This window comes from Simochromis diagramma, unplaced genomic scaffold (genome assembly GCF_900408965.1).
Source record: "Simochromis diagramma unplaced genomic scaffold, fSimDia1.1 OVJJ01000293.1, whole genome shotgun sequence".
NCBI classification, from domain to species: Eukaryota; Metazoa; Chordata; class Actinopteri; order Cichliformes; family Cichlidae; genus Simochromis; species Simochromis diagramma.
The window spans coordinates 8,400,094-8,411,551 of record NW_024386801.1 but is presented as its reverse complement, the minus strand read 5'-3'; the positions used below and the strand labels follow the sequence as shown (position 1 = coordinate 8,411,551).

Sequence of the window (11,458 nt, the reverse complement as noted above, 5' to 3'; positions counted from 1 at the left end):
TTTGTATATGTAGAAGAGTAATAGACGTGAAGAGGAATGATGCAGATTACCATTCACAAACAACTTTATTTAAAGAAGCCTTAGCCTTATATGAATATTGTACACCGTTTCTGGGGAAAAGATTGAGTCTGATGTGTTTCTGTATAGTTCAATTTTCTTAGGCTATTCAAATCCTTACATTGCTTGTTGACATGTCTAGTTGAGATCTAATTAATGATCCTTATCCCTAATCATCAATAAGTAACAATTGTTGACAATTAACTCTGCTCCAGTTGTTTAAGAGCACCACAAGCCTGGTGGCAGTTCTTGTAATCAAGATTAGTTAATCAGTTCAGGTCTATTGGAAGTAAATCTTGGAGGCCTCCGTGTGTGTCCGAAGTAAAATAGGAGCTGCTTGTGTTGACAGGCCTGAATAACTGCCCTATTGCTGTAGATCTTCACGATTAGTGTTAGAAATTACTCACAGACTGCATTACGTTCTGCACTCTGACAAACACTGTGTGTGTGACTGTGCACACGACCCTCTCGCCAACGAATACCACAAGTATGCAAGAAAAAGCCATTTCCTTCTCTAAAAACAAGTAAGGATTGTGAATCTAATAATGGAACTTTAATGTCACAGTTTTTAGCACACTCGCCTCATTTGACTTACCAGAGAACTTAGCCTTCAATCTTACACCAGCAGTTTCTTTTTGTGCTTTAGCAAAACCTTTAAGAAAGAATAAAAATATATAACCCACACTAAAATGTGACATATTGGCCATGTACATATCCCAAACACACACTTTTCCAATGAAAGTGTTTCCACTTTTAAAGACTGGTGATTTTGCATTCTTGTAGACACATTTATGCAAATTGTTTTTCAAATAACCTTCTTTCTCCTCCATTGCCCACAATCTTCTGTTTACATTTTGGCATTAGATTCTTTTTCAGGATGATGTTCACTGTTCAATGAAGAGATCGGATGAGATGGCTGCAGCTTTCCACCTCATCCAGATTGAACATCTGATGCCCCATTAAAAGAAGCATCAATTAGAGGTAAAACCTTTACACACAACTTCTTATCCTGTAGACTTAAGTGGACATTCTATAAGCTAGAATATGCTAGCTCCAGCTTGTATAAAGTGCTCTACTCATAATATTAATTGGAACAATGTATAACGCTCTGGGGTGTGTGGGTTTTTTTTTTTTTTTTTTTTTTTTTTTTTTTTTTTTTTTTTTTTTTGTTTTTGTTTCTTTTAAATAACTCAGCCAGTTTTTAGGAAACTTTCCCACAATTTGTTAAACTGTCCACTAAAATCATGTTCTGGTACTGAAATCACCGTCAGCATCCCTCAGATTTTAAATTGTTTGAACATTGTTTAAAATCCAACAAAGGGTCTCGAGTTACTTAACATATGTGTTTCTGTTGCTAATAGGTTAAGCTGCCAATCGTGCACCACAAAGTCTCCAATTTGAATCTGAGCAGGTATTATTGTTGTCTCTCTCCTGCAATTTGAGCAATTTCTATACTATGTTTAAATAACAGGATATAATGGTCCAGTACGTGATAAATAAATAAACAAACATTTGGGTGTTTTTGGAGACAAATATATGTGCTTCGAGTTTGTGAAATGTAGTAATGTATTCCAGTATGAGGCTAAACTCTTATGTCACTCAACCCCAAATCCCAGGGAAAATCCCAAGGAAATCAATCAATTTGTGCAAGTATTTTACTCGATTCCTCACACATGCAGGCACACACAGTTGTTTCAATCACTTCACACATGAACTTACATTAATTTCCCAATCATTTACCCCAACCATACCATATCGTCTAACCACATACTATCATCTCATCATATAACATATGTTCCAAACATTATCCTGACCTAAAAAACAAAAACAGGTTTACATTACAAGTGTGTGTGTGTGTGTGTATACACACACACACACACACACACACACACACACACACACACACACACACACACACACACACACACACACTTTTGACAAAGCTCTCTGGAGAATGGGCAGGGATCAAATGAACATTGGACAGTGTGCAACCTTATGTCGTCAGTACAAGTCATCACTAACTGCTTTCCGCTTGTGTATGTGTATTTACGTGAGTGTGCGCAAGAGAACGATATCCTGAGGAAGATCACACCCTGACACTAAACCTCCCAACAGTGTGGGCGGATACTCTTTTCACCTGTTGACCTTTAACCTAATCCTCTTGGGTAACCGGGACCCAGTCGAATTTGTTGAAGACACACACCCACCACTGGAAAAGTGATATGATCATCACAACCAAAAATCAATAACAAGCATTTTCATCTAAGTTTATGGGTGGGATATCCTGCAACTCTCTTTTCTTGGTCCAACATTACAGCTCTGTTCTTGAATAAATTCTTTTTTTTTTGTGCATGTTTGGCTCTAACCCTTCCACAACTCACAAGAAGTGCAGATTTGGATTGACTCACGTCTGTGTGTACATGAATAGAGAGTGCCAAAGAAATCCATGTTTACTTCAAAATCAACTCCTCCATTCGTTGCACAGTCTTTTGTGACACACAGCCAAAATCTGCTGTCTGAACCAACATTCAGCTCTTGGTTCTTTCTGCTTGTTAGTAGATCAGGGAAACCCAGAGTACACACAAGTTTACAAAAATGAGCCGCATAGACTTTGACTGGACATAAATGGCCATATATATCAAAACACTGACAGTTTAACCATTTCCCCAGGGGATTGCAACATATTTTCGTGATTAAATCGATGTGAGTTACTCCAATTTACTTGAAAACAATGTAAAATTAAATAATTAAACACAGGTAATCATCTATAAACTGGAATGTCATTGGTTTGATCCCCACCTCCTACTGTACAGCTTGTAGGTGGAAGTGCACTTAGCAAGATACTGAAATCAGGCTTGCCCCCAATGTATTCACTGGTGTGACAGATAAATTGATGCATGCTTAAAGAAAAAATGGGTGAGGGCATTATTGTAGAGTGAAGCACTGAGTGGTCAATAAGAGGAGAAAAGCACCACAGAAAAATGTGAGGCAGTCCTCAGTGGTTAGGTCAGTCCAATGAGCTGACTGCAATAATATTTTCAGCCATATTTTTGCCACTAATAATTATAAAATACCACATGATCACTAACATGTTTTGCAGTAACACGAGCTGTGACTGGTGAGTCTATTCATGGTTATGAATGCTTTTCAGATCAGTTTTAAGCTATTTTGATCATGCTATTAGCCGAAATACATAACCGTTATTAAGGCCCATCGTAACTCTAATACTCGGAGCGCTTTCGGAGGGATGAAACTGAAGCTGTGGAGCGTCCAAAAGAACGGCGGTACAGATGCTGAGGGCCCCTCCCCTCCAGCAGCAGCAGCAGCAGCAGCACAACTGGGAGTTTGCCGTCTGTCTTTCCCGGGGCGTACTGCCACAGACTACCCAGCCATCCAAAATACACACACGCAGTGCACGAAGAGTTCAAGAGCGCTTTTCAGTTTAACTAACATTACAGGGAGTGGAAATATCTGCAGGAAGACCTCATTTTATCCATCCACTTTCCTTTTGGTCGGGTTGAAGTTGTGCCAAGTGTCATACTTTTGGTCGTTTTTTTGTGTGTGTGTGTTTGCAACGGACAACTTTCTGAGACACTGCTATTCATGTGGTGCACTTGCACGCGAGAAGAGACGAAGTCAGCGAGCGAGCAGGTGAGGAACACGCCATAATAATAACGAGGGTAATAATCTACACCAAGTTATAACCGTGTGTCAGGTGGACCACAGTAGAGTTTAAATTAATAAATTAATACTGCAGAGTTTTAAAGGGGGTTTAACGCTTTATGTGTATCTGTACATTTTATTAAGCTGGATTTACAAAGTTAAACGTATTAATCAATATTTAAGTTTCTTAATTGTTTTCTTTTTCTTGATAGATCGTTTAAAGTACAGAGACTGTATATGGATATATGAGAAGTTGGTAAGAGGGAGAATTTTTGTCTTTGCACAGTGTTTGGGGAGGGGGTGGGAATTCTAAATGCCCCCAAACTGAATGTGACTATATGGACTTAAGCCAAGTACATGTCTACTGTCTGAATTAATCATACATACAGTAAAATGTTGACGTGGACACATTTACCTCATTGAGGTCATTTATTTGTGTTTGTGCATGTTAGTGGTTTACAGTCCAGCAGAAAAGAAAACAAGTAGTGATGTAGTTCTTTCTCACTGGTCCACTCTCCCCATATTTTTTTTTTTAAAGGTTTACCTAACTTTGGACTGGGATCTGGTGGTTCTGAGAGAGGCAAACAAGGGAGGGAGACAGGGGAGTTTGTACTTGTGTGGATGCATTGATTTCTCTGGCAGTGTTTCAGGGGTTTCGATCAGCATGACTGAGGTAAATAAATGACTTCTGCCTTGGGCGACAGAAAGACAAGACAGAAAATCTTGTCTGATTTTCTCCTTTAAACAGCGTCCAAACATTGCGTCATTGAGATGCTGTCAGGCATACCTAATACATACACACTGCAGTATACACACACATCCCCATGTTTACTTGGCCGGGAATGGGGAAGGCTCAAGACTGCTGTGGCTGTGATAGGAACCTTCCATGTGAAAAAATAAGTTACTGTGTTGGACTGATTAAAGGGGTGTATTCCATTGTTTGCTATGCCAATCAATGCCCTTCCCATGCCGTGCTACAGTTGTGCCTCCTGTGTGCACTAATTCATTCCAGTTCTATGTGGCATGTCTGGACCAATCCAACATTTCTCTAAAACAACCACAGCATCAATATTGAGCTGTGTTTTAAATGGCCTACAGCAACACTTCTGAGCTCTGTCAGAAGTCAGTGCAGTCTCATGCTGAGGCTTTTTCCTGGACAGTGATGAAAACTAAAACCTTAAAGGGGTCTTTTGCAAAACTCAACAGGTTTCGGGTGGAAAGTGTTATTAAAACATACTTGTATGCTGCACACTAGTCTAGCCTAATATGGTTATGTTTGCAAAATCCCTCAGTGCTGACAGACAAAGCAACTGAGAAGACACATTTACTGCAGTGATGTTAGTATGTTTAGAGTGTCTACAACAGCTAGGTGCCAGTGACTTGCAGACAGACTGACTGGCTCGGTTTGGCTGTCTTTCTGTGGCCTCTCTGTGTCCCCACTCTGTAAATGAACTGTGCTTAGGCTCATATGGAGATAAACTGCATAACAGAGTCTTTCCAGCACTTACAAAGAACAATACAGTTGCTTCTCAAGTGTGTAGATGACAGTTTGGTCTTGAGAAGAGTTGTTGCGTAGCCTAGATGGGTGTACCCCTATATCCTCAGGCCATGAGGATACAAGTGGGTGCACTTACAAATGTCAGTCACTGTTTTCATGCCCTATATTGCTCCCATCTGCCTCCCTCAGGATGGTATTAGCTTACACGCACACATTTGTTCATACATGCAGGCACTCATACAGATTCTGAGTGGCTTTCCGGCGTCATGACCTGTTCTGTGTGAGTAGAGTTACTTGTTTTGTTGTCAATTATCGGCAAAACTACCTGCATGTTTATCTTCATCCAACCGTCTCAGTTACATGGTCTGTTCTCTCATTTACATATTCCCTGGCTTTGTTTTCACCTCATGTTTTTTAATTGCCATTTTCTCTGTTGACGAGTTAAACCATAGATCAAGTATCACTCCATGCTGCTTCCTCCCAGCTTTCCATTAACCCTTGTGTGTGACAGGAGACCTGAGCTGGCTCTGTGACAACTGCATGTGGTTGTGAGGAGCTGTGAACCTTGTCTTCTATTGTTGAAGACCAACAGTAAACATAAAGTGAGTCTTTAATAACAGGTGCTGGGGCATATTATCTGGCTTTGGTGTATTTGGTTTCCATACCAGCAGCCTCCAGGAGTGTTCCCTTTCCAGTGTTTTGAGATACAGACAAAATGTAGACAGACAGGACCTCAGGGTTGGAATTTAATCCATCTTCTTTGGTATTCCCCACAGACGTACTCTTCACTTCCAGAACGGAAGGAATTCAACTGGAATGTTCTCTTGTCTAGGCATTTCCATTCACAGATTTCATGCATAGTGGTTTAGAGCAAAGTGTAATTGTGAGTTTATATTGTTTAAATTAAGACCTGAGTCATTTACTCTGGGAAATCTTCACTTAAATCCATTGACCAGGGCAGTAGAATCAACTGTCTGGAGTCCATAGAGTCTAATTTTGTATAGTTATGAGAGAGATTTGGTAATCAAACATTTTAGAAGTTATATGATATAATTAAAGGTAACAGTTTCAGGAAATCCAGGCTGTCCAACTAGTAAGGGATCAACCCTATTCTGTTGCATGGAGAAATATTTGGCATCTTTACCAAGCATGGTTTGCACTGTGTATTCCTTCATTATTTGGGACTAATTTACTGCAGTGTTTTCAACTTCAAAGCCCATCTCTGTCTCCATCGCCATGTTTTGGATGATTAAATGTTGCATGTAAGGGGATATTTTGGCAATTTATTTTGCATTCAATTTCTGGAGCGATATCTAATTTCCCAGGAGATGCACATGCTGCGCTGTTAGATATTATGTTTCAGTCAGATAATGTGGGATCACGTTAGTGATTAAAATGCTAAATGAATCACAGTTTGTGGCCTTGATGTCTACTTAATAAAATGAGTAAACAAATTACACAAAAAACGTGCACATTTATACTATGAAAGTTCCCCAAAAGCTTCAATTTATAAGCATGTATTGTAGCTGGGGGGGTTGATCTGTATCCAGAATAATGGATACAATAATAATCACATGTTTCATATTTACATTTTTTGAATCAGCAATTAATTCCTAGCATACTTTAAAACCACTGATTATGAGCCTTTATATCAGTCTTATTGACAGCTTGTGGACACAGATGTGCTACTGTTATTTTAATGTGGTCATAAAGTCTAACATAAAAATAAAAGACATGACATCTTCTTTAAAACACAAAGAGTAAGGTTGATTCCTGTCTTTATGGAACAGTGACGTGTTTCCTTAATTACTTCCATCTATACCTGGAGTTATAGTTTGTAAACCCACTTTAAAATGTAATGTTTCTTCCATATTCTTTGTAGTTTGTATTTTTAGCATTTTTCCTGTGAGACATTAGCTCACACACAGAGAGTTGCATACTTGCTTAAATACAAGGCTAAAGAAAAGATGATTGACTCTTGCCAAGAAAAACAATTAATGTCTTGAGAACTAGAAACAATTACCTATGTTGTTCTGCTAGGTCAGTGCTTGTGGTCAGGGAATAAAGACAAATAGCTGTGCTAATGCACTCCGTCCTGTGGAGATGGAGGAGTTAGATAATAGTGTACTCTACAGGGCACCTGGGTGTTGCTAAATGCCTCATTAGGGGTGGTCTTGGTGCAAGCATGCCCATAGCCAGAGCACTTCTTCACCATCTGCTCTTTTCTCATGATTGCTGGCAACTTCTGTTGTGTATTCACTTGAGCTAGTTTCTCTTTACGATTCTTGTACAGCATGTCGGCTACTAGATTCACTGATAATACTAACTGAGTAGATGTTTTATGGCATGCAAAGACTGTATTGTTTAAACCGAAACAGAAGAGTCAGTATATTTAAAGGTGCTTTGTGTTGGTGAGAGATCAGAAGCCAGGAGCCCTTGGCTGCTAGCTTTAAATCTGTCACCATCTCTATCAGGATTGTTTCTCCTGACACCCTGCACTGTGTGCCGGCCATGCTGCCAAAGACAACAAGGACTCTAGTCACCAGGAAATAGGGGTGTTAGCTTAACTTACATGGCACAAGAAGTTGGTTTCCCCCATTATTCACATCTCTTGTGCACTTTTTCCCTTATTTCTCTTTTCATTTCCGTTATTGACACTTTCAAAGTACTGACTCACTGGTACTCTGGTATTCCTCCTCCAGTGTGTGTCATCTATTACTCAAGAATTTTATTTTTTTTTGTTTTTCTTCCAAGACTTGTACTTTTCTTTTCCTGGGGGTCATTCTTCTAGCGGGGTGCTGCACACGTCTGTGCTGCGGATAGATGTGGGCACTCAAGCTGTGAAAAGAGATGCATTACTGAAGTGCTTATCACTTGAGTGAAATTGTGTCACTGCTCTCCTGAAAATACTGTAGGGAGGATAAGCTTCACCATCAGCACTATCAGTGTCGCTCACAAAGTGCAAAGACTACATGGATTTTAGCCTCCTAACTTTCTCACTCTCTTTGCTGATTGCCCATCCATCACGCAGAGCTCTATATCTGTATTTCTAACCCTGAAGGTGTGAACACGTCTCAATTTGTCATCCTAAATAAACACCAGTCTGTTTATCAGAGTCTAATCCTCTTCGTTTTAAAGCTATGGGGCACTTGGAAGGGTGCCGCTCACCCCTGTTTCTGCACAAAGAGCTACAGTTTTAAACATCAGATGACTGAAGAAAGAAATCAAATAAACTTAAGTGAGTTGTAGTTGAACACCTAATATCTGTTTCACATTTTACCCTGCAGTACAAATCGATGGGCAAAGACCCCGGTCAGTATATTTACTCAGGATATCACCTTTTTTTTTAAGGTGCTGCTTACACATTATCAAATGGCTATTCTCTATATGTGGTGGACTTCTAAGGAGCATACATGCTGTCAATATTAGAGATATAGGAGTGTGAATGTCATATCTAATCTAGCTTTAGCTTGACATTGTTTATGTTGTCACTTGACAGGTTGATGTGTGCTTTCTGAAATTGGGTGGAAGGAAAGTAATGATGGTGGCAAAAGGTCTTAAGGGGATGCATTCTTTCAATGCATTCATTAATTTCTCCATCAATAGTCTGGTTAATTAGTATCCTAATGGCTGTGGGATTTGCAGGAATGCAGGTTAAAGACAGGGACGGTACTCAGTCTGTGCTTAGAAGATGCAATGAATGCATCAACGGTGTAATAAAGGGCACAGATTTCATGAAGCTGCAATGTATGTAAAAAACATTTTGTATGATTCTGCACTCTTTTTGAGGTGAAGTTAATCTGAATATTATCTTGTATTGTATGAATTGTGCTGACAAGCAACTTTAATTTTAAGAAGGAAAATTAGTATCAGGGTTCACTGACAAATCTACTAGTTCCACTGCTTCACTTTTTAGGTGTCCATGTACCACTGAAAAAAATATTAATTTATTAAAACACAGATTTTCAGAATATAACAAATGATTAGTTAATTTTTAGTTCTTGTCTTTTTTCCTTCTTACTTCTTCTTTTTTTTTTTTTAACTTGTAACAGTCTGTGCTCCTGCTACTTATTCTAAACCACACATTTATTTAAAAGCACAGCTTTTCAATCCTAGTCAGACAGCTAACTTTTCAGAATGTGAACTAATGTCTGGGCATTTTTAATTGATTGTGACGTCCTAAACAGGGCATGGCCCATTTTTTACATGGTATAAAGGAGGAAGTGACAGGGTCATCAACCAATCCTTAAGCTACTGGCAAGTATCCTTAAGGCAAAGAATTAAGTTGAGTTATCCATGTGAAAAGGATATGGGAGGAGAGAGAAAAGCGGAGACGTGCCTGATGAAAAGTAGTAGAATGCAACTGTTTTGTTAGTCTGACCTTTGTTTGGGGCAAACAGATTTAAAGGCGAAACAAAAGGAGAGCCAGTGACAAGCAACAGCTGATGTAGGATGGGCAAAGGAAGGGGACATGCCTGTAGGGCTCCATGGCGAAACAGCCACAGAAGTTTGTGTATATTCCCCCTCTCTGGAGTTAGATGAGACTGCTTGCATCCTCATACACTTATGATTGCTCCTCCCTAGCTTGACTCTTTACACTGGTCTCCCTCCAGGGTTGCAGAAAAGCACAAAGTGAAAACACTACAAGATGACTCCACACAGTATGAAGAAAGAGGACTCTGGCAATCAGACCTGGAATGAGGTTGGGGCTATGTTCTGCTTGTCTGGCAGTAATTATGGAGGCAAAGGGAAGAAGTTTATGGCTCTATTCCATCCGGAGGTCACACTGTTTGGACTGATTTTGTTGGCCATCCTCCCTGTTGGAGCAAGCATCAAACAGAGTGTCCCCAGGGTCAAACTCAGCCATAGAGGTAAGAACTAAATATTGCTGATGTTTGTTTTAATTCAAACAATATTGCTGTTTGACATAGGATTTTATCTTTTCATTTTTTTCTTTCTTGTCATACATCTTTCCATCTTTCAGTGTTCATCTTTTTTTTTCTTACTTGAATGTGACTTGTGCAACAGGCAGAGGAAATGGTAAGAGGAGAATTTAGTGACGTTTATGGAGATGATCTGTAGCACTTAAACATGAAGCAAAGTGAAAGGTTTCTCACTTACTGATCCATCAGTCTGCTGTGTGGATATTATCTGATCGTATAAATGTGCTCTGTGTCCATGTATGTGGCTTTGCATAAACCAAGTGTGTTTGCTTTGTGCCACCAAAAGTTAGGAAGTTAGATTTTTGCATTCCTCAAACCTGAGTGCAAACTTTACTTCAAAATCTTCATCCCTAATGCTGTATATCAGCTACAAGGAACCACACAAATTAACTTAACTTTTGTTCCATAAAATTGAATCCCCACTGTGACCTGAAAGTGAACTCACTCTGACTTCAACCTCCAAAAGCTTTTGGTCTTTTGGTCAAGGCTTCTAAAACCAACTATGCCTGGAAATAGATACATATGCATGTCCTATGTGTCCAACAAAAACATATGCAAGTAGCTGCAGGAATAAGGATTACTGTGGACACTGTTTTTTCAGCAGTTAGCCTAGTATTTAGCTCTACAGTTTGTCTTATTTTATGTTTCTTCCAAGCCAGTAAAGTGAAGTACTTTATCATGTCATGTACTCTGATTGCCTTTAATTTGGCTACATGCTACTTTAATCTTCACTAAAGTGAATGGCTGTTTGACAGCAATATCCATATTTGGTTCTCTCAGTGAGAATCACTGAGGCAAAGACAAATCTGTCAAAAATAACAAAAGCTTAACCAAGTGCATGCATCCTGCTCCTCTTGTCATCATTTCATTAGTGGACACTGTTCAAAAGCAACACCACCCAGCAGTGAATTCACTTCCAGCATTGCATCAGCTTTACGTAAGCCCAAATACAGATTCAATGACTAAAGGGTGAAATTATAAAAAGTAAAAATCCCTCATTGAGGGAGTACCTCTAAACAAACTGCTTTAAAATAAAAACCCAAGAACTTTAGTTTTCATCTAGTGAACATGTAGCATTAGCTTCTAATCAATATGTCTGTCTGACCTAAAATATAATAGTGTCTGCCATGCTCCTCTGAATATTCTGAAAACAAGGGCCTTCTTCATTGCATATTTATTCCTGAGACTGTAATTGTTTCACCATAATCAGGTTTTGGTGGAGCTACAAGTGAAAACAGAAATGACCAGATGGATCATTCAATAAATGAACGTGTTACCCTGGTAGCTACAAAGTCTT

The 11,458-nt window shown here is 39.2% G+C and overlaps 1 protein-coding gene across 6 annotated transcripts in view; it reads left to right on the top strand.

The window, feature by feature from the left end:
* Positions 1 to 1,016: 1,016 nt before the first annotated feature.
* sema3d (sema domain, immunoglobulin domain (Ig), short basic domain, secreted, (semaphorin) 3D) overlaps positions 1,017 to 11,458 on the top strand; it is a 31,234-nt gene continuing 20,792 nt past the window's right edge. The window contains exons 1-3 of one of the 6 annotated variants that reach the window (XM_040025557.1): positions 3,265 to 3,708; positions 3,933 to 3,976; positions 9,832 to 10,089. In XM_040025557.1, the coding sequence (XP_039881491.1) occupies positions 9,867 to 10,089 (223 nt within the window). In that variant the 5' untranslated portion in view covers positions 3,265 to 3,708; positions 3,933 to 3,976; positions 9,832 to 9,866. Of the gene's footprint in view, positions 1,039 to 3,264; positions 3,709 to 3,932; positions 3,977 to 4,009; positions 4,394 to 5,529; positions 5,821 to 9,831; positions 10,090 to 11,458 lie in introns of those variants that run through there. The other 5 variants (XM_040025559.1, XM_040025561.1, XM_040025556.1 and 2 more) reach the window with 5 other exon arrangements.